Below are 23988 nucleotides of genomic sequence, written 5' to 3' on the forward strand. Positions count from 1 at the left end.
ATTATTCTTCTGAACTGACAGTAAACGCATCAATTGTGTAGTACAGAGGGAAAATATCTAAAATTGCTTCGATGGTAATCTTCAAAGTATTTACCATTAACAGACAGTGACACACTCCAGTGACAATGCAGAATCCTAACCACTCCTGGCTCATTGTCTGGACTGTTGTTGAAGCACTGAGACGTGGAAACTTCGGTCTTGAGGAGGTGTAACATTTATTTACAGACACTCAGACATTTACATTACACTGCTACATTCACAACTACACTGCTAACTAACTAGCTAACTCTCTGCTCAGGTTGCCAGCCTCACTGCTTTCTCTCTCTCTCTCTCTCTTTCTCTCTCTCTCTCCCTCTTTCTACGCACACAACCTATTTACTGAGCTAGTTCCTAAGAGGAGCTGCATTACTCCTGTCACAATATTCAGCCTCAAACTTCTCAAACTTACTGCACATGATGCACAGAGATGATACACAATTCGACACACACATGTGCAAGATGTTTGCAATATCATAACTGATCTCAGTACAGTAAAAGCTGAGTCAAGGACAGTTTGTCTCGCACACTTTGGCTGTAGCTAACTACTAGTGACAGATCCCTGATTATCCTCAATGCACACGCGCAAACCTCCTAATTAAACAGTTGTCTTCTCCGCTTGCCAAGTTCCAGCCTTTGTCAACGGGACACGGTCACACTCACGAAACTGACAGAAAAAATAGGCACAACTTAGCTTGCAAGGACAATACCCTGCTATCACCACAGGTGGGCAGTAAATTACATGATAAATGGAAACAGACATCAGATCCTTTGTGGGACAGAAAGCTGTTCTGAGATCAGATGTAAGGAGAGATATCACTTCAGCTTCAGTATTGTTCTAATTGATGTCTATTTTTAGCTTCAACTGGGCAAGCCCCTGCCTTGCTTACCCTGATGACACACCACTGCACTGAAGTCACACAGTATCACACCATCTGTAAAAGTGAACATAGAGATTAACACTGTGATGTAAGTAGTAAACTTAAGACAGTATAGTCATTTTCCTGACCTAAAGATGCTGTTAAGAGCTAGTTTCAAGCTAGTTAACTAGCTGGATGGAGAAACTAGCCAGCTTACTAGCCATAGGTAGCTGACACCTTTAAAAAATTATTTCTCTTGGTAAGCCACATTGATTGTTTACATTTGGTGTTGAGAGTGCTAGACTGCCTGGTTTTGGAAGTTTGGAATTCTTGGAAGTTAATGTCAAGGCTATTTACAAAACTCACAATTATGCTACCTCCAATATGAACACAGACTTGTGAGTAGTTCGGTTAAATAGGGATTTTTCTTCTCACAATATTTTTTAGATGCCAGAAGTCATGAAAGCATTCAGTATTTGAGTAACAAAATGTATATGTTGTATTTTATAAATCCTCTCGTCATTTTATCCCTTTGATCATCTTGTGAAACCTCAGGTTTATCAGTGCAACCCTTGGGGGACCCTGACCCCCAGATCTGAAATAACTGATTTATTGTGTAACTCTGTCATAGCAATCCAGCCTGTTTGCGTTATGCTCCTGTCTGCTTTATGGCCCATTGCCTGCCTTTGCCTTGGACCTCTTTACATCTGCTTTACTGCTTTGCCCTCACTTGGTTGCCTATTGATGTTGTGAAAACTTATTTTAATAGTGACCTTGTAAACTTTTCTTTTACCTCTTATTACTTTGCATGAGTTAGTTTCCTTTCTTATTATCATAACTATTATTCTGTTTTACCAAAGGTACACTGTTGTATTCAGTGGATCTATAATTACAAGATACATTGTTAGTGAGACATTGAATTAACAGCTGAAACAGCCCACATTCGGGTGAAACCTGCAGTGTTGCATAAATAATCCCTTTTTGCGTGTAAGACAAATAATCAGTTAATGCAGAGCCGTTGATCTGTAGGTGTGAGATTAGCGTAGATCCTGTTTTCCACTTGACATCAGCAGGAAGAGCAGCGAGCTGTGGTCTAAATCTAAAAATGGGAGGGTTTCTGAAGTCAGCAAAAATAAATTTGTTTTGAGCAAATTTTCCCCTCATTGTTCCTAAATTATATTATTTCATCTTAAGACAGTGTTCACACGGACACCTAAAGTACAAATGATACAAGACATAGGCTACTTTTCAACCTATCTGATTAGCTACCAGTTTCAGTTACATTATTTTATCAAGTGGTTAACCATCTCACTTTGAAAACTGAAAAATTTTTAATTTTATCAATTGTCCACAGCACGGTAGGAATTAGTAATAAAATATGCCGAGTAGAATTTTATATTTTTTTAATAACATTATCAATAACCTGCATGTTTCTTTTCATGCATGTCTGTCATTACTGTTGTGCAAATGAAAACTACAAGTTAAACTTTGCTCACACTGTCACATTTCTCCTGCTGCACTGACAGTAAACTTGCAAGCTCTTTTACTGTTCTTACTGGCAAAAGTCTGTCCGGCTTCTTCTAGCTTTTTCTGTCTGAATATTCAGTATCTTGCTTGCTTGTTAACCTTGCTACCAGAGTGCTCTTATTCCTTTCTGCCTACCACATGAACCATATTCAGACAGCAGACATTTTGACCTGTCATTGCAGGGAAAGCACAGGCAGAATTACAATACCACTAATGATGGCTGTATTTGAGTAACCAATGCAATGCAGCTGTTAACAATGTAATTTACTCAAACCTGAGTTTGATGAGTAAACTAGTTTTATTTTACTTTAGTTTCACTCTATGTTTTCCCCTTGGTCATGTGGAATCAATGTGGGACCCACTGCATTACAACGAAGCAAAACATTATTGTGCAATAAGAACATTTATTTATAGTCCCACAGCACAAAATGACCATAAGAGATTTAGAGAAGAGATTCAGAGAAGAGATTAATGTTTTTCATTATTATTATTATTATTATTTGTTCCAGCCTGAACTTTAACCACAATTTCCCTACCCCCAAATATGAAATACCCAGTTTTGTTATTGAAGTGTGTAGTTACCATGATGATTCTGTTGGATTTCTGCTCATATTATATATTTGTGAAATATATTATACATGATACTGGAGATTTATTAATATTAAATATTCCTTGATGATATCAAGGAACATTATTAACTACAAGCATTTTGTTTCAAATAATATACTGTACATCTCTACCATGCAAACAAAGCACAACAAACACCTCATACTTGTAATAGTATGAGGTGTTTTTCCTGACTTTCACTCAGAAGTCTTGACTTTCAGATCATACATTTCCCTTTCATATCTGCATTAGTTATTCGGCTCTTCATCTCGTTTCACAACACTGAATCACAGCCCACATCTGCACTTTTTTTCAAACAGAGAGAGAACATTACAAGAAAATAACATGGAAATTCTATCTAATTATCAGGCTAACCTTTCAAGATCTCAAACAGTCCTTTTAAAGGGCCAACTCCCCAGTCATTTTGTAGAACAACCACTATTTAGCAAGCAAATACTGATTATTTAATGCTGCTGCTCTATACTTTCATCCTCCCTGCCCCAATGCTTTCCTGTCTCTGCCTGGTTGTGATGGAGGTCAGTCCACTGGAGGCACACGCACGAATAATAACTCCCTCCAGTTCCTTGCAGTTTTCATTATGAAATAAATGCTTAGAAACATACTGCCCAAAAACTCCCTGTCTGCTTATAAACCCTCAGACTGTCACATATTGGATACTCAGACACAACTGGAATGATAAATTACAATTTTAGGGTTTCAGCTTCAAACGATATTAAGCAGTCTGTGTAATCTCGGCAGGGACAATTTAACCTGCAAAAGACATTTTTATTTCCACATATTTTAGTCTATTCTCCACATACAGCTAACTTATTTCTACACAGCCACTTTTCCACGTCTCATTGCTCAGTGGTCAATCTCCATACCCTGACACCACTGCCCTAACTTTCCTGATGGATGAGCAAGTGATCTTGAACACATTTTTCGAGACTGTGCACGTCATGTCAGTTTCAAGGGATCTCTCAAAAACTGTGAATATTTTACTCCATATTAAAGGTTTTCATGTTAGGTATATCTGAGGAGGAGTCTTTTGTAATTTAGTGAATCGGCCACACTGCTCAAGTCAAAAGTCAAAGAGGTGCCTTCCTCCTTTGGCCAAAACTGCTGCTGGGACTGCCCTCTGGTGGCAATGAGTTGCAATACTCAAAAACGCCACATTTTATTTACTCTAAAGGATGCGCTTGCCATATAAGCCATTTTTATCTTGAAAACCACAAGACAGACACAGGGATGCTGCATTAATATACGGTAGTAGGATTAGGTGGAGGTTACTGAAAAAGATAAGTAGCCATAATAACGTGTGGCCTAGACAATCAGATTACACAGTAGTATTTTATACAGTATAGAGTCATAAAGTAATACAGTTTTATAATTTCACCATTGAAAAAAATGGCACTATCATTATAATATTTGTGTGTGAGTGACACTTTCCACAGCCCATGTATACCTGGCTGACCATACCAGGTATCTATAGTTTAGCATAAAACATGCTGTGTCCAAATGACCTGGTCAGTTGATGACACTTTATTCTATTAGATTTCTGCGTATCACCAACCAAGAGCGAAGACAATGTAATTATTTGCTGTCTCTGTTTTTTTTTCTCCAATAGATATGAAGTGATATGAAGTATAAAAGTTGAGGTTTTGGCATCAAAGTGTTCACTGTTTAATGTCTGTCAGAAAGAAGAGTATATAGCTAGCCTATAGGGCATGTTTTTCTAACCACCTGATTTAAATCCAAGGTGAGATTCCTATAGCTGATAATGTTCCAGTTTTAAAAAGCTATGACATGATAATTCTGACTCAGACACTCTAAAGTTAAGATTCACAGTTTCAGGCAGTTCTCTGCCTACCATCTGTTGGACCACCTGTGGTACAACATCTAACAAAGTGAACCATAGAAATATTACAGTGTATTAAAGACAGGAAACTAGATTTTAAAAAAGGTGGAAAAACAATTTTTTTGTGTAGTTTATTTACCCGTATAAGTATGAAGTGTGTTAAAGCTTTCTCAATCGCTTTGATGCAATTCACACATCATACATGTCATTCTCACAACTCTTAACGCACTTCTAACACATTAGCATTTCTTATCGTGCTTGTACAAAACCTCAACTTTTCTACTTCATATCACTTCATATCTATTGGAGAAAAAAAAACAGACAGCAAATAATTACATTGTCTTAGCTAGCATCAACTGACCAGGTCATTTGGACACAGCATGTTTTATTTGCTAAAGTGTAGATACCTGGTATGGTCAGCCAGGTATACATGGGCTGTGGAAAGTGTCACTCACACACATATATAATAATGATAGTGCCATTTTTTTCAATGGTGAATAAAACTGTATTACTTTATGACTCTATATTGTATAAAATACTACTGTGCAATCTGATTCACTGCCATTGTGTCCACACAAATTTCACTACTAAAGACGTTTTCTCATTGTGTTGATATATTTCTCATCTGACATAATTCACTAAAAGTGAATTATATCTGTCACTTTTGCATAAACAACATCTTTTTCATGTGAGGTTTCATGTTTACACACCTTTAAAATACGTGTTACCAGAAAGATTTTCTACACTTAAAGATGTCTCATTTTGACGTGTTATCCAGCGTCAGCCAACAGGTTGTTCCTTTCTAGGTTAATACGAGTGTTAAATAATTTGTGGAGGTTACAACTCAAACTATTAGAGTTAATATGAGCTTCTCATTTTAAAGCCTGTAGTTAACTTCATCATGAGGGTACACTGTTTATTCCATTCCGTTTCAATTTCAGTATCAGTTTCAACTGTTTCCTGTCTGCTTGTAATGTTACCAGTCCTACCACTAGATGTCCCTGTGTACATTCACATGTTTGTGCCATGAACGAATAAGGATGAGTGACCGTTTGACAGCAAGTGACTACGCCATATGCCTCATCTTTACCATGGAATTCCACTTCACACTGATGATGCTGTAACGCTACAATGTTAGGGGGGGATTTTGTATGAAATACTCTCAGCTTAATGTATACAAAACAAATGAGTGCAGCGCCATCACCAAACTAGCTTTCATATGCTTCTGAATCTTCACTGTCTCCAACTGGAAGCTCTCAACTTGGATTCCTCTAAACCACAACTTTGTCTTACGTTTCATACGCACAGGATTTCCTTTGTGGTGTACGTGGTTGCCTGTAACAGGTGTCTATAACAGATAGACTCTCAAAATAAAAGTGGTTAATTCAACATAAAGTCATGGTCAGACAGGTTAGCATAAGGTTGAAGTTGAATATTCAACTTTAAATCAATATTTCCGCACTAGTCACAATTTATGTGTTGAACAACAAACCATTGAATCAACATTATAGCGTCTCATTTTCAGCATTTCAATGCTGACATTTAATCAATATCGTCTCAATGTTCCAACTGCCAACTTCTCCTCTGAAATATATCCATTTAAATGAGGACTGGGGAACAACAATTTTAGTGTGGGACACATTTATTGTATATATAGCAGTTATTCCCTGTAATGCATTCAGCTCGTTTGGTTTTAGATAACAAGCAGAACTCAATTATTTCCACGTAATGAGGAAAACAGGTAAGGTAGGAGAGTCAAGTTCTCTGCTACAAAAAAAATCTATATTTAGCTATTCCCACTGCAAAAGGTTCTCATCAACACTCACCAGCCTGTGGAAAAGAAAGTCATTTTTAATCTTTTAACTAAGGAAAATGCTAGGGTGAACTTATAGCTGCAAATTGGCCATTGTCCATGTGTTCCATTATTTTGTTGTCTTTAGACTTTGTGTGGTGATGATTAGATAATTAATTATTGTAATGTGGTCGTATTTGCTGCTAAAAGAGCGCCAACCAGCAGCTGGTTATCCATCTGCATTCTCTAAAGAAGAACCTGCTCTGCTATTGTAGGATGCAGCCTCCAGCTCTGCTGACCAGCCTAAACCTTTAGAGGATAAAAAGTTAGAACCTTTTCAGCACTCGGAGGATTGTCACTTCAACTCAAGCAGCTTGATGACGGTGAAAAGGGCAGAGGAGAAAGAAAAGAGTCCCACTCTTTCTACTTCTCCTGTTAAACGTTTTTGGACCTGTTGGTTGGTCTTTGAAATGCATGCAGTAGGCTGATCAGGGTGTTGTGTCACAACTTTTTTTTTTTTTTAAGTTATTTTTTCAGGCTGTTCATGCCTTTAGTGTTGTTGTAGTGAAAGAGAGACAGGAAAGTTGGGGAGAGAGAAGGGATGACAAGCAGCAAAGGGCTGTGGGTCAGATTAAAACGACCAGCCGCTGTCGTTAGGACTAAACCTTAATGGTACGCACTCTACCTGGTGAGCCACCAAGGTGCCCCCCAGGGTGTTGAGTCATAACTTTAGCGCTGAAACATAAATCAATCCCTGTCTCTCTTGTCCACTCTCTCGATGAGCAGACATTTGTGCGTGTGTGGGAAAACCAAAGGTGGCTTACAAGCCGACAGGCGTTCTTCAGGTGATTTTGGTGCACAACACACTCCTCATCTGAGTCTAGGTCTGACTGAGGCACAAACATGTAGAGGAGTCTCTCCAACGTCTCCCCTAACTCTAACCATCTTGATAAGCGCTACTCTTTCACCAGTCACCAAAACCTGTCTGTCTGAGTCTGGGTCTGACTGAGGCTCAAACATGAGAAGTTTCCTCTGTCCATCATATTGATAGGCACTGCTGTCTCACCTGTCAACCTAACGCAAGCAGTAGTGGTGGGCATGGCATAAGGCCTGATCCAGATCCTTCAATGAGGAAGTAAGCATATATGTGCTTACAGCCCCAGTTTTTTAATTTTATTTTTTCTTCAATTTTTATGTGGGGAAAACCATGTTGAACAAAATATTCATCAGTGGGGTATTTTTTTACATAGTTTAAGACATGTCTGGAGAGGAACTTTAGAGGACTGCAGGAGATCTTGGAGGATGCGGCCTACATTGCTGTAGATGTGCCTCAAATCTGGCTCCGCCTCATCGGCTTTGTGCTGCATGAAGGAGGCTTCTCCATAGCAGAGCTCTTTGGTAAGATCAAGACCCCTGTGTCTTTTGGACCAACTTCTGTGCTACTATCCCACTAATGTGGAGAAATCCCTCCTCTCCCATCCTCTCAAGCACTGCAGCCCCATTCAGTGCTTTCTTTAACTTAATATCAAATAAAAAATGTAATTACATGAAGATGGCATGACGTTGCAGTGGTTAGCACTGTCAACAGCAGCAAGAAGTTTCTGGCTTCCTCTTCCTGTGTGGAGTTCGTATGTGCCTGTCAATGACTTCCCGTCTGTGTGGTTTTCCTCTGGGTGTCTGAAGACGCGCATGTTCGGTTCATTTGTCACTGTAAATTGCCCGTGTGTGAATGGTTGTATGTCGATATGTGTGACAGATTAACGTGTTTTGCTTACACTGTGAATGTGACCCAAAGTAATATTTATATGTCTCAGGTCTATTTTCCTCTATTTTATGTATGTAACTACAGTGTATTGGTCTCTGAGTGCTTCAAAAGCATGGATGACAAGGACTATGCCCTCTGTATTTACACAGGGTATCCTGGCCATTTATTTGCTATAAATCTGTTACTTATTATCTCTCCAGGCTGCTCAGACAATCGAAAGTCCTAAAAAGAGCAAAAAATTGTATCTTTTATTATTAATCACTGCTTATAAACCGTATACTGTTTGTTTTCCAGTTTACTTTTATATCTTGTACTTTTACAGTACACTGCTTGGAAAAAATATATTCTGCAAACTGGCATTTCATTTTTACGCTCACTGTCTCACAAAAATCACACCTCTGATCATAGCGGACAGGAGGACACTGGAGAAATAACCACTTAAAATCAATACTTGAACACACTAAAGTTAATCTAGGCTTCAATGTAGTGACAATGTAAGACCATCTTTCTGTGTCAGTTTTATAGTATGTATTTTCTTGTACATGTAAACAAGAGCCACCTTTACAAAATAAAAGTACAAGTAATTTGGTATGAAACTCCTTGACTTGAAAAATGGGAACTAGGCTAAAAAAAAAAAAGAGGATGTAAGATAAGGAGGGGGTGTTACAGGAGAGCGATCAACCATGACCGCAACACATTACAGTTTTAAATAGGTGAACTTTTTTTTCACATCCCAATATGGACGTGAAAAGTCACCAGCTGGTCCAGGAAGAGGTTTGAGCAGGGTCTGAGGAAGACCACTCAACCAGGATAGCAGGGATGAGGCAGCATTGATGGAAGCAGGCTGTGGACCAGAAGATCTGTTGGTCAGACCAGGCCAAACCTCTTCTGCTGGGGCCTGGCAGAATCCCCAGGATGCCCGCCGTGCCAGAGAAGAGGACCACTGGAGCACACCTTCGGCTGTTACTAAAAAGCATTGGCTGAGGGGTGCTACTCTTCACATCACGACCAGGTCCTGAGGGTGACTGCTGAGGTCATTAGCAGTGCGATCTCTCTTACTTGGTAACAACAACCAGCAAGACACTACATCGCTTTTGTTGAAATCAGGGAGAAGCCACAGCATCGCCCAAAACACACAGGGGGACTTCTGGCAACAACTCGGGACTGGGAGCTGAAGGTCGATCTGGGGAGACAGCTCAAATTCCCAGAGTTGATTGCAGTAACAAGGCAAGTAGTCCTGCTGGAGTTGACTGTTCCCTGGGAAGAAGGAGGATGGAGGAGGCGTTTGAGAGGAAGAGGGTCAAGTATCAGGGTCTAGTAGGTGAATATTGAAGCAGGGGAGGGAGGACCCAATGTGACTCCTTCAAGGTCAGGTACAGTGGATTAGCAGAAGGGTTTCTGATGTTGAAAGACCCAAAACACCCAATGACCACAGGTTACATCACTGACGATGTGTCTAGGTTCCACAAAAAGGTGTGTGTTTAGACAAATTAAAAGTGTTTACTGTACAGGCACAAAATCTGAGATTATGGGATTATCACCTGAGGAAAGACAGGAAGTAGCAGCACAAAGCCCTGCATCTATTTCCTTCAAAGTACTTCTCTTTCCCATCATTCTCTTTACAAAAAGTTTTATAACTTGATATTTTACTTGAAAAAATATCTATTTGACCAAAACTGATTGCTGAGTATTTAGTTTAAATCAACTGTGACTCACGTTATATGATTTTGTTTGTTTTTAAATTTCGTTTGGTTAGATTCAGGGTAAGGCTAAGATAAAGTTCATTTTCCCAAACAGAATACTGAGGTAGTATGCTGAATATGAATTAATTGAATTAACAGCTTGAAGTGTAGCAGGATCACTAGCTCATCTTATAGCTTCAAATGAGACATATTTATTACATACTCATTGCATTAAATGTGTAATTTGAAAAGGCCACTATACTTTAAAACTCACTGAAAACGAACACCCAGCTGCGTGTTATGGTCAGGCAGTATTCTGCTCCCCTGCCTTGTGTTTCCTCTTGTGTCCGTCTGTCCCAGTTCTGTCTGTGTTTGTGTGTGTGTGCTTGTCAGGCCGGGCATGGCTGACCTGCTTTCGAGTTCCCCCCAAGACCATCTACTCACCTGCTGCTCATCGTCTAATCAAGACTCCACCCTGATTAGTACTGTTATTTCACTGAGTAACCTTTGTCTCCCTGTGAATAAAAATAATAATAATAAAAATAATAATAATGATAACACATTTTATTTGTAACGCACTTTACATTTGAAACAAATCTCTAAGTGCTACAGATAAAATATCATTAAAAAGGCAAATAAAAATGACAAATAAAATGTAGATAAAATAGCATAAAATGGACAAAGACAAAATATCATCCAAATATCTATCATCTGCTCAGTCTGTCCGCCTGGAAACTCCAACTCCCCTCTGCCACACCTGAACCCACCTGCTCCGCCAGCCACCTGGAGATTCCTGCTATATTATTCTTTCAGCTACTTCTTCTAGCTAAGTTAAAAGCTCCCTGTCCAACACAAATGTGCAGAGAAAAGGCTGGCAACTTTCACATTTTCATTATCATCAACAAATCCCATGAACAGAGGAAAAACAACTCTTCCCCGCCAATCTCCTCACCTGTTTCACTTTCCCTAACTACATCCTAGTGTGTACAGTGCATCCGGAAAGTATTCACAGCACTTCACTTTTCCCACATTTTGTTATGTTACAGCCTTATTCCAAAATGGATTCAATTCATTTTTTTACCTCAAAATTCTACACACAATACCCCATAATGACAAAGTGAAAAAAGTTTGCTTGAAATTTTTGCAAATATATTCAAAATAAAAAACATCACATGTACATAAGTATTCACAGCCTTTGCCATGACACTCAAAACTGAGCTCAGGTGCTTCCTGTTTCCACTGATCATCCTTCAGATGTTTCTACAACTTGATTGGAGTCCACCTGCGGTAAAGTCAGTTGATTGGACATAATTTGGAAAGGCACACACCCGTCTATATAAGGTCCCATAGTTGACAGTGCATGTCAGAGCACAAACCAAGCTGGGGAGAAGATTCATCTCCCAACAGGATAATGACCCTTAGCACACAGCCAAGATAACGAAGGAGTGGCTTCAGGACAACTCTGTGAATGTCCTTGAGTGGCCCAGCCAGAGCCCAGATTTGAACCCGATTGAACATCTCTGGAGAGATCTGAAAATGGCCGTGCACTGACGCTCCCCATCCAACCTGATGGAGCTTGAGAGGTTCTGCAAAGAAGAATAGGAGAAACTGCCCAGAAATAGGTGTGCCGAGCTTTTAGCATCATACTCAAAAAGACTTGAGGCTGTAATTGCTGCCAAAGGTGCTTCAACAAAGTATTGAGCAAAGGCTGTGGATACTTATGTGCATGTTATGTTTTTGTTTTTTATTTTTAATAAATTTGCAAAAGTTTCAAGCAAACTTTTTTCACTTTGTCATTATGGGGTATTGTGTGTATAATTTTTGAGGTAAAAAATGAATTTAATCCATTTTGGAATAAGGCTGTAACATGACAAAATGTGGAAAAAGCGAAGCGCTGTGAATACTTTCCGGATGCACTGTATATACTGGACTATTTCCGTCTGCACTCTAGCTTCACTTTCATGTTTTTGCCAGCCTATTTTCACCTGCTGCTTGTTTTTGGACCTTGCCTGCTCTGTGACTGTGTTTTTGCAATTTAAATCTGTGCTGTGCGATTGAGTCCTTCCAGTTCTGTCAAGTGCAGAGATCAAACAGATGGTTCTGCTAATCAATACATAAAAATACTGAAAAGTCCAGACTGAAGTTTAAGTACTTTGGGTCCACTGTAAATTCAACTTTTCTCCTCCTCCTCCTCCAAACCGTCTGACTGACACCAATATGATCATATGCATGCTGCTCACTTAGTACTGACTAAAGGGAGACATTGGTATAGTTTCATCATTTTTTTTTCTTTGACTGGCAGACTGATAAAAACAAAAGCAATTGAAGGGAAATATGTATTTAAGAAAAAAAAAACAACTCAACAAAATGACTTCAAAGAGTTGTCACTTTCAGAATGGCTGTTGTGTCTGCCAGTATACTGAACGCACCCTTTCCCCGCCTCTGACACTGTGGTTTTGTTGCAACTTGTATAACACAAGAGACATGAAACTGCTGTGACATTTCTGAGAAAGAAAACTGAGTTACATGAAGCCAGGTTGACTACATGGACTTGACACTGAAGAATGACCACCTTTCGAGACTTTCCACTATACCTGATGGAAACTTTGAAATGCTGCACTTCACTACATGGATTTGTTATGTTTATGTTCCTTACAACAGTCAACAAAGGTAAAACAATTTAAAAACCATTTATTTTCCTTTTTTTAAATTTTTTTTATTTTGGGAACCTCAATCTAGCTTTTCATTCACCAGATCTTATCGAAATACAATGCATAATACTAATCATACGTGTGAAATAAGAAAGCCTGTGCAGTAAAAGTAAAACATCAGCCACAAAATGTTGGTTAGCTTATCAGCATCATGTGGTTGGTGACATCCGCATTACATTGCTCTGGGCAGCCCTACTAGTGTTCCAGCGTCTATAACTTTTTGTAAACTGATTCTACACATTGGCAGGTTATCTGTTTACAAAGCTATATAGGATTTTTTTTTTTTTTTTTTTTTTTTTTTGGTTGGTTTTGGTCTTGTGGTTGTTATGATGCATGGTTCATTACAAAGTGTCTCACAGCAAAATGGGACAATGACAAGAAAAGATCAATTTAAAAGCGGATTAACAATGAGAAAGATGCTTAAAATAACAAAACTGCAGGAAACTGCAGCTGCTGCCTCTCCTATCACTGTAATTTGGCTGCATTGGGTGTGCTGGTGATCTCAAAGAAGAGATTTTTTTGTTTATTTCTGGAACAGCCTGGTAAAATGAAGGTTAAAACTGATTTTAAAAAGTTAGATAATTTTGAATTGTATTTTTCTCCAAAGGTTCGGCATGTGAGGCTCCTTCAAGTCCTGAGTGCTTCAGGGAAAATGCTGAGGAATCTGTTTACTTGTGCGAATGGAGCATGAACACGACTGAGAGCGATGTGACATTTGACCTCTACTTAGAGTGAGTATTGTTTGAGCCACAATATTTTAAAATGGTAACTTCTAATTAATCAATAAATCATCCATGGTGATCTTCACTTTTGTTTTTTTTTAGTTTTTTGTGAATGTGTACTGCTATAACATATAGGGCCTACTAAACACAACAAACTCCCACTAGCCGTCTCACTGTGCAAATAAAATGATTGTCTTGATGGGATCTTCGCCAGTTTTTCAGTGTAGTGGTGCTTTGAATCGCTCATGTCATTTTTTAATACAATCTGGGCTGTTTGAATATGTATGTAGGTATACTGCTATATTATATTATAAATAAATATAAGACTACAAAGAAAAAATGCTGACAAATCTGTTTAGATGTGCAAATGGAGCATGAACACAACTTAGAGTGATGTGACATTTACGTCAAGCAAGTATTTTAAGACAATTGAAAACCGAATTAGAATTCAGGAAATTTTATTCATTTTTCAACCAAAAAAAAACTACGTACAAGTGTATGGAGCTGTCATCCATGTAGCCCAAGTCCTTAGACAACACTTTCACTTGTTTTTTCAGTAGCTAGCCTCAAATAACAATTTATACTTCGGCACACTTCTTCTCAGTTTCAGTCACCATTGTTTGAGGAACACAAAGAAACTCAACACGGTGACATAGAAACCCCGATTACATGGCAAGCTAGCATTACGGTAGTGTAATTGCAAAACAACACGGACACCAGCACACAAGTATAAATGCTGCAAATGAAATAGGCCACTTTCCTAGGCTAAGGTGTAGGCTCTTTGTTGATCCTGTGTTGTTAGGCAGAAAGTCCTATTTGAGTGGCGTCATTGCCTGATCTGCACCTGAAATCCAATTTGTCCGACACACGTGCGTAGAAGAACACTAAACCTTCCTGTGATCTTAATCCTAAACAATTTGCTCGGTGGCACTGTTGCAAAACAGCAACATTGTAGAAACGGGTCCTTAGACAGTGGTCCTGAAACTGCAGCAGGACCAAACTATTGGCACTCCACACCTTTCTGGTGTCTGGAGCTGCATTTTTGTAAATTTCCAAAACTGACAATCCAACATTCACACCTAATTCATGCTATGATTGGCCAGCTGTGAAGAAGTAAGAAATGAGACGAGGTGAGGAGGGTTCTTCACACTATTTCCATCACTTTTCACGTGAATAGCCAAGTGCAACATTATGAATGCCTTAAAGGAGAGACCGTCTGAAAGTGTGCATTGTTATCCATTAAAAAATACTGCATCTCCTCCCTCTGTGAGACAGTTGGTTTTTCACTCCACCTTCATATGTAAGGTTGGACAACACAATGTACAAATTACTTTTGCTTAAGCATGTCCCAACCTTATCCTCTTGGCAAGACCATGAAAACCCATATTTCTGAAAATGTCGAACTATCCCTTTAACGATTTTAAAGCAATTTTATGGAAACACATGAGGAAAACTGGATTGTACAGGATAAATGTCTTGTGATTTTTTTTTTTTTTTTTTTTTGGGATGCTTTCATTTTCTGCCACTTTCACTACACTCATACCTCAACATATTTATTTCTAGCCGAACAAAATTCGGGAACATAAAGACAACCCACTATGAGATCAATGAGGAACTTCTGATCCGACATCGACTTATTAACGTTTGGGTGGAAGCGCATGTAGGAAACTTAAGATGCACGTCACCCAGGAGGTCCGTTATACTTGGGCACATAGGTAATGGATACTTCTGTGATTTCAACAATATTGGAGATAAAAACAAAATTCTGACCTTTTTGAAGCACTGAGTAACTGAGAACACAATTATGTCGTGGTTTTAATTTAAAAAAAAAAAAAAAACAACATTAAACACAAGTTTTTGCTTGTCCTCAGCAGTCAAGTATGAAGCACCACAAAATATTTCAGTGTCCTGGTTAAGTAACAACCTCAGCTTAATCTGGAAGGCTGCAGAGAACCATCAAGCTTTAGCCGAGGTCTGGTTTCAACGAGATGGACACCCCACAGAATCATGGGAAAAAGTAAGGCACATTGGTGTTTTGTTACAAAATATATTGCATCTGAAGCAAATTTATATTGTTGCTACTTTAAATAACCTTATGTCTGCATTGCTGATACAGAGATCAACATATGCCACTGTGTGTAAGTACTCCCATGTCTTGTATTCTTGTAATCCAGGTTTTTCAAATTAAATACACACATAAACTGTTCAGCATTATTTCAAGTTTTCTGTGTATTTCTTTCTGCGCTTCTGAATTTCCCCAAGGGATTAATAAAGTATTTTATTCATCGCTTATCCATTTATCTATCTTGTGGATTTAGTCCTGAAACACACTGAAGGACAATGCTGCATGTCTTGTATCTTTTAACCCACTAACTGACTGCTCGCTAAACTCTTCTTATTTCTCCTTTCTTCAGTGACTGCACACAGCTCCTCAGAGGTACCGACCTCACACCGTCAACCTGTAAAAAAACATCAATGTATGTACCCACGTGGCTACCATTTGCAAGCTAGTCAAGAACACACAAAATTTGCTTGAGGTTACAATCTATCCAGCACCTCAACCACGTCCTGGAGCAATCTGCCCATTGACCACAGAGACCAAACTAATATCAATCCTCCATCAAATTCCCAGTATGACTTTGAACAAGGTGACCCCAAATATCAAAGATACTGAGCGTTAATGGTATTAGTAACTGTACAGTAATTACTACATTTCAAAATCAAATCCCTTACACTACTGGAAAAGGCAATCATCATTTTCTGAAAACACTGACAAACACCCAGTTTTGTCATTTAGGTATTAGGACTGCCTCTTAAAAAGTTTTTCTTTGCCATTGTTGCCAAGTACTTGCTCATGTTGAGAGTTGTTGGGTCTCTGTAATCAGTGTTATTAAGACTATGGACTCCATTTGCTCCATTTGAAAAGTACCCTGACATAACTTGTTGTGATTTGGTGCTATATAAATAAAATTGGCTCGACCTGACTTGACTTGAGAGGAAAAAGTAATTACCAGAATTTAAAATGTCGAGTGAATAAAACATCTCTGTTTTCCCTTTTATCTGTACAGACCGGGTCTTTATCGTGAATCTCTTGAAACACTCAGCTTACCAGGTTCAGATCAAACAGCGGTCCATTCAGGCCCAAAATCCACTGTGGAGCGAGTGGTCTCCAGTTGTGATGGTTCCTGCAGGTGAACTCATGTTACTTATCTAAATTAATGCATGGATTGTAACTTTGGTTTTATTGGAAAGCACTTTGAACTTTATTATTATTCCGATTTGAAATAATATCTTTTGTCTTATGATTCACATCATCCAACACAAAAAATGAATGTATAATTATCAAAAGGCTGCTGTAGACGTAATAGAAAAGTCCTCTGAATACACATATACATGAATCACAAAGGGACACTTTAACAGGGAGGAGCATCATATCTCCACTGACTCATATCTGTAAATCTAGATTCCCCCCTCTTTAAACTGTTGTTTCAGGTATGACTACTGGCCTGAAATGGTCTGTGCACACTGGATACCTTAAATGCATATGGAAACATTAAATATATATCCTCTATCCTATATATCCTAGAAATATGTGTTTCCACCACTCCCACCCCAGCACCCACCGCAGAAAAGTTAAGTTTTAGTTGTAAAAGTGGAACAAAGAGGGCTCAAACCTGCTGCAAAAGTTCTCTAAAAATTACTAAAATATTTAAAAATTGGAAGGCTCACTAATATTTTGTTTTTGCTGCAGAATTGGAACATGAACCTGAAGTTAACATCACAACACAAGTCTTAAATGGCACTCGAGAAGTGACGCTAACTTGGAAGGTAAACCAGTGAAGGAAAAACATGGAAGGAGGACAAATTTGTTCCAAACAGAACACCGATCTGAGTGAATTTTCCAAAAATCAAGCATCAGAAAATTACAAATGGATTGATGACTTGATATGTAAAATGTCCAATAAAACTTCTGGAAAGTATTTTTATTTCAGTCTCTATCATTTGCAAATGTCAATTGTTTATGTAGATAATATATAATAACAAAGGCAACATAGTTGAAAACTTTTGTGGGACCGCTGTAAACAACTGACATCATTGTATCATATTTGCTCTCTGTCAGCCGGTTTCAATCCTCCATCTCTTTGTTTCTATCCTACTCTCTGTGCTCAAATATACATTATTGTCATATACATGTTTCTTGTGTAAATGACAGACAGTGGAACAAATGTGGCCCATGAAGACTTCATGTTAACCAGCAGTCACTTCTAAGCCATTTCCAAGCTGCTGCTCTGCACTGCTGAAATCCTGATTGTATAACTGCAATGCTGTCTTACAAAATCACCAAACACAGAAACTGAAGCCAAAGACTGTGCTGTGACTTCGGCTATTCACTTGTAAAACGATCACTCAGAGAGAAAGCAACAGAGGAAACTGCTGCTCCCCCTCCTTGCCACTCATTAACCAGAGTAGACATGATAGAGGGCTTTACTGGCAACTCTCTTTTAAGTTATCAAGCTTTGTGCAAAAAGTTGCTAGGTGTTTTTTTTGGAAAACTTTATCATTCAGTCAGTCAGTCATGGACATTTGCATTTATAAGGCTGGGCAATCTGTTGTGATCCAGCCTGAAACTGTCAAAAAAAAAATTGTAAAAAAAAGGTCAGAGGTGTGAGTCTTTTACTGTTTTCAATATGTTTTCTTTTAACAGTTACATCAGGGAACTACTTTATACGGCTGCAACTAACAATTATTTTCATTATTGATTCATCCGCCAGTTCTTGTTCTGACTAACTGATTAATCGTTTAGTCAATTAAACATCAAAGAATTGTAAAAAATGCCCATCACAACTTTGTAGAGCCGACTGAACATTATGTCTTCAAATGTCTTGCTTTGTTGGCAAAAAAGTCCAAATAACCAAATATGTTTAGTTTATAATCATATGTTGTGTGACAAATGAAAACAGGAAATGCTCTCATTTGAGTGGCTGCGATCAGAGAACATCTGACATTGTTTCACTTTATATTCTGAGCTGCTCTTGATAAAAGCACAGATATCCTAAAGAGAAAAGTAATGTTTTTCTATTTGTTTTTACCAAACATTTTACTTTTACATGATGATTTATCACAGCAGAAATATTAATTAATACTATTTCTACTGCAGTTCTGCTACTACTACTACAACTACTAGTACTAATTCTGCTACCACTACTTCTATAGTGGTAACAGTAACAACAATAATGAGGGCAAATTTTTCTCTTTGCCTCTACAGTTCATTCATGAGAAATGATTTTAATTGCAGTTTCTACCACTTTGTGTTTTGCCTTTCATACATTTCATTTGACTGATTTACCTATTGCCCCCAGGCTGGGTCGTAACATTCATTGTTGATTATATCGTAACCCTTACCTTTTTCAGTCGATGCCATTTCTTGTGTTTGTCTGAACTGAGGTTTGCTTGTCTGTTCTTCAGCCAATGCCACATGTAGCAGAAGTCGGAGGAGTGACCTACAGGCTGGAGGACTCACAGTCTTCCCGTGGATGTCCTTGTAAGGGGACAGAGAGAAGGACACATATCAGCAAAAATATATACACTACTTATGTGTCATACTCTGCTGTCAACATCTCTGTTACTGCCAGAAACATGGCGGGGTATTCTCCTTCAGCACTCATACAAATACCGGCTGAACCTGCTACAGATTTAAAATGTAGGCCAAAGTCTTGAGTGAGTATGTTGGCTGTGTCACATATCATGTATATTTATCATTAAGCAGACCTTAAAGGCTGTTCTTTCTTTTCTTCCTGGCAGCCTGTGGCAACATGACATTGGATGAAAAATTAAATAAGAAAACTTGCAAGCAGTGGTATGAGCTTCAAGATCAAGATTCAAGGCCAGAAAATGTCATAACTTTAGCAAGTAAGAACAAAAAAGCAAGGAAGCAAGTAAGAAAGAGTAAGTTGTATTTAAAGTTCTTTTAACCACACAACTTCATGATCTCTGCTCTACGGAGGGAAGAGACGATGAAAAAGACAGAAGTAAAATTGTTTAGAGGGTTCAGTTTGGTTTTCATTGTCAAATCCCACACAAAGTGGTTTCAACAAAATGTTTTTAATATATACATTATAGTAAAATAGATCACAATGCAAACAAAAACCAAACACAGAGGAAATTCCAGTGTGTTTGGCAGAAAACCACATTAACTTTTATCTTGTTAATATAATGGTGAGAAACACTTGCCCTGGAAATATTTTCTGCACGATAAATAAGTTTCACGTCCTTTCTGTGTCTGTTGCAGCCATGCAAGACTACGTTCGCTACCTTCACTTTGAACACACTTGTGACAGTGGGAAGCCACGGACAGTTAAAATGTGCCTCTTTTACAAAAAAGAGGGTGGTAAGTGTCTTTAAAGTAGATTTCTTCACATGCTGTGTGCTCTGAGATGCACGCAATCAGCACAATCGTTGGAAACTCATCTTAAGCTAGTGTTAAGACTTTTCGCACCCCAAGTGCGCGACGGTCCGTTTGGGTGTGTGTGATGTAAATTTTATCATCTGATTGTACACAACGATCCACTGCGCATGGAATGCATCAACCAAGCAAACACCTACCCGTCAGTGGTGTTGCAGCTGTCCTTGTACGCGTTCGCAAGTGAGTACAACTGAGGCCTTAGCCTGCCAACTGGAAGGGCTGCAACAAGTTCAAACACCGAAATTCAGCTCTTGGAAAAAAAGGATCTCCTTTTCAGATCTGTTCATGTCACTGGAAGGAACTGACTGGGAACATAACTCTATGTGTAGATAGTTAACAAGAGGCTAATCAAGAAAATGATATGGCTGTGTCATATTTTGCCAGATAAGTGTTCAAGTGCAGATACTGATCCGGGGAAAACTGGTGCATAAGTTTGTCTCCACATACTGAAAGAGGAAGAGGATCTTGTTTTTACCCCTTTTTTTTCTTTTCCTTGGCAGCACCAAGCAGAAAACCACAGGACTTAACTGCATTTAGTGACTCACACAACTCTGCCATGCTGTCCTGGACACCAATTTCCTCTGAGCACCAGCGAGGTTTTCTCACACACTACAACCTGTGCAGCGTGAAAATCAGCTCACAAGATGGGCTGGAAGGTGTGAAAGCCACATTTTCATTCTTCTGAAACGGTCTGTTTATCTTGCAAGGCCAAATGTTTCGCAGAGCTGAAGGGACACAAATACATTTCCTCATGTGTAGTTATTTGTTAAATTACATTTTAACTTTTGAATTGGACCAACTTTCACTTGCATGACGTGAGAAAATGAAACTTGCTAACAACACAGCTACATGAATTTTACTGTGACGACATGTCTCATTTCATCAGAGTGCCGTACTATATCAGCCTCGCTAACCAAATACCGCCTGGAAAACTTGGCACCGGGAGCAAAATACAACATCACCCTGGCCGGGGTGACACGAGAGGGAGAAGGACCTAAAGCCACATTAGCTATCAACACACTGCCAGAGAAGCAAATGAATGGTACCAGATAAAATCAGCTCTAATGTTGAAACAGAGTTGCAGTTTTTCAACAAGTTCGATAAAAGTCAGTGGAGCAGAATGTTCCACATGTATGTGCTAACTCATTTTCCTCTCTTCCTTTTCTCCCCCAAAATTAGTGTGGTTGAGTTTTGGCCTGCTGACTGTGTTCTTTTTAGGCACATCGATGTGCACCGTTATCTTGAAGAGGTAGGTGACCGCCCTACTTTAAATATTCTATACTTTGGGATTTAAGTATTAATTACCATTTAAAATACAATATGGACTTTATTCAATTTTCAATATTCGTCCTGGATGGATGGATCTTTTTTTTAACAATTTCTACTCTGTTCTAATATTTAGAATCAAAAGCAAGATCTTTCCTCCTGTGCCGAAACCTGTTATTCCAGATTTCACCATCTTTCAGCCAGAGAATCAGGTAAATCTCACGCACAGACTTTTTATCATGTGGGAAGCATTTACTCTTTCTGAAACCCTGACAGCTGCATCTTAACATTATAATTTGACCAGACAGCAGAACTCATTTCCTCAGACATAGTAAACAGAAACTACAGTAAATCAGTGCAGTCTATTTACATTAAAAAGGAAGTGTCAACTGGTTTTGTGATAAAAATAACTCACCCCATTGACAACCATGTAACTCTACTTCTTCTGTGGTTCGAAGGCGAACAAAGAACTAGATGACTAAAACCCTGTAACTGACAGGAGAAAAAGTCTTTCTCAGTTCCTTAAATGTTGATGTGTAAGCAATACAGTTTATTTTTTTAGGTCAATTACAGCTTTTGTTATTCAACTACCATAAATGTACCAATTTTGACAAGCACTGCTGGCCCTCGTACTCACTTTATGGTGGCAACAGTGAACATTTTTATGTTTAGCAAAGTAATTTCCCTGCCTTCATACTGATTTTGCTATGCTTTGTTTGAGTAATTATAGAGACATGAGCGTGATATTGATTTTCTCTTATATTTCACGGCAGGAGAGATTATTTCTATTATAAAGAGAAAAGCAAGCTAAGGATTTCATAAAACAGTGCAGTTTGTTCTCCGTTTTTAAATACTGAATCTTGAATCTTACTGTCATGTGTTAAATGCAACCTACAGCAGGAGACACCGGAGGAGAAGGAGGAGGTGAATGACCTGATGCTGCTCCAACTGCATCCAAAGGGGAAGTCTGTCCCTGAGGATGAGACCACCGCCCTCCGAGGAGAGTGGGGCGGCGAAAGTGACGAGGACTTTGAGAATGAGAGGCGCGATTCGAGGATGTCAGGAGGAACCAGTGACGACAGCCCTGGCTCTACGGATCAGGCACTCAGGAGCTCCAGAGAAGGGGAAATAACAGAGCTCGAACAGGTGGACAATGAGATCGCTATGCTGATTTACAGGAATGGTTTGGTCTTTGATGTGAAGACAGATTCACCTTAAAATGGATGTAAATGTGTTTTTTTACTGCCTCCTAGCACAAAAACGCACAAAGGGTCGACATGCTGTATGTGTTCCTTTTTGTACTAAAGACTGGATTAATATTTTTCTTGTTTTAAGTTTTTTTATTTATAACAATAACATTTCTGCAAAACAATCCTGTAATTAAAAATGCATTGCTTTCCTGTTTGACGTATGTGTATTCTTGAATTTTGCCACTGATGTTTTACGTTAAAAAGGGAAGTATATGTGAAAGCAGGGTTATCCAGTCGCAGGCGTAGTTAACGCAAGTTGTTGACAAACCTTTTTTCTAAACTGTGGATAGTAAATCTTTGTTCAGACTTGTATGATTTTTGATATTTTTAGGTTTTTCCAGATTATAAAATTGTGAACAGGTTTTGTTCAAGAGGCCTGCTCTGGGATTGTAGTGTCGGTCAGTCCACCACTTTGTACAGACATTCATGATCCCCAGAGGCTGAACACTACTGACTTTGAGGTTTTGAACAAAATATCTGTAGTTATCTGGAGGATTGCCATGATGTTCGCTACACACATTCATGTTTGCATCAGGATGAATTTACAGGATGAATTTTATTAATTCGTTGATCCTCTGCCTTTTGTTTTAGCCCCATCAATGAGTCAAAAATTTTGTGTCTAATTAAACTTTTGTTTATGTCCAAACACAAATAAAATAAATGCCCCCGCTGTACTTTAATGCTACTTTGCATGTTAGCAAACATCCTAAAATGATTACAAATAAAAACATGAAGAAGAAAAACCAGTAATTTTTCATGTAATAACTGGAAGTATATGGATTTGCTATTAAAACCAAGGACTGTACTTTAAGCTAGAGAGAGGGTGTATCTTTGACAAATTATTTCGGAGTAGAATTTATATTTGCGGCATAGCAGTTTACATAATTTGCCATTTAGTTGTATGTTTTTTTAACACCATGTTCTGGAACAACATCAATGTGGAAGTAAAAGAAAACAGCTTTACTGTGAAGACTGTGGCCCACGGCTGGTCAGTGTAAAATGAAACCTGAGATTGCAGAAATAAAGAAGCACAGGATGTGAAGGCTGAGCAGTAAAGGTGTGAGCCTGTGAAGAGGTGAACATGTGACAGGAAGTGGTCACAACAAAAAACAATGGCCTTTAAAATAAAGTAGCTGCTGCAAGGTGAAACGTTAGTGAAGTCATAACCAAAGAGACCTCTGTGGCTTTTCAATTGACCTTGTTCAAACAAGTGCGTGAGAACATGTCACGTTGATCTATTAGAAGTGATGACAGACTTCCTGCATTTTCCACCACACTCTGCACTCTTAGTTTTTCAGCAGAAAAAAATGGTCAATTTCCTTGTTCTTGTATTGTTTGGTTGTGGCTTACCTGGGGGAAGTGAAATCAGCAAAAATGTCACGAAGTTTTCTTACATATTTTATCTCTCACCACATGGAGATCAAAATCATTTGTCCTGACCACAGTATCA

General features: G+C 38.6%; 1 protein-coding gene and 1 long non-coding RNA gene across 6 annotated transcripts; one reads left to right on the plus strand and one right to left on the minus strand.

The window, feature by feature from the left end:
* Positions 1-9581: 9581 nt before the first annotated feature.
* On the minus strand, positions 9582-11432 carry LOC139625922 (uncharacterized). The gene is made up of 3 exons (XR_011692044.1): positions 10894-11432; positions 10571-10641; positions 9582-9701 (listed from the first exon to the last, which is right to left on the minus strand). It is a non-coding gene; the product is annotated as an uncharacterized lncRNA (long non-coding RNA).
* Positions 11433-11650: 218 nt separating this feature from the next.
* On the plus strand, positions 11651-22695 carry il12rb1 (interleukin 12 receptor subunit beta 1). Of its 5 annotated transcripts, none has more exons than XM_071486002.1 (16): positions 11651-11748; positions 13445-13568; positions 15123-15274; positions 15431-15576; positions 15676-15697; positions 15974-16036; positions 16628-16750; positions 17311-17387; positions 19026-19260; positions 19362-19505; positions 19849-19947; positions 20523-20678; positions 20909-21064; positions 21202-21271; positions 21425-21500; positions 22186-22695. In XM_071486002.1, exons 2-16 carry the CDS (start codon positions 13525-13527, stop codon positions 22504-22506), a joined length of 1884 nt encoding a protein of 627 aa, XP_071342103.1. In that variant the 5' UTR covers positions 11651-11748; positions 13445-13524; the 3' UTR covers positions 22507-22695. The 5 variants fall into 5 exon arrangements, with proteins under 5 accessions (XP_071342103.1, XP_071342101.1, XP_071342099.1 ...); XM_071486000.1 differs by lacking the exon at positions 11651-11748 and adding an exon at positions 12584-12796 and having other exon boundaries at positions 19362-19469; XM_071485998.1 differs by lacking the exon at positions 11651-11748 and adding an exon at positions 12585-12796.
* Positions 22696-23988: the final 1293 nt, after the last annotated feature.

This window comes from Trachinotus anak, unplaced genomic scaffold (genome assembly GCF_046630095.1).
Source record: "Trachinotus anak isolate AG129_WGS33_773 ecotype Australia unplaced genomic scaffold, CSIRO_AGI_Tana_v1 ptg000010l, whole genome shotgun sequence".
NCBI lineage: Eukaryota > Metazoa > Chordata > Actinopteri > Carangiformes > Carangidae > Trachinotus > Trachinotus anak.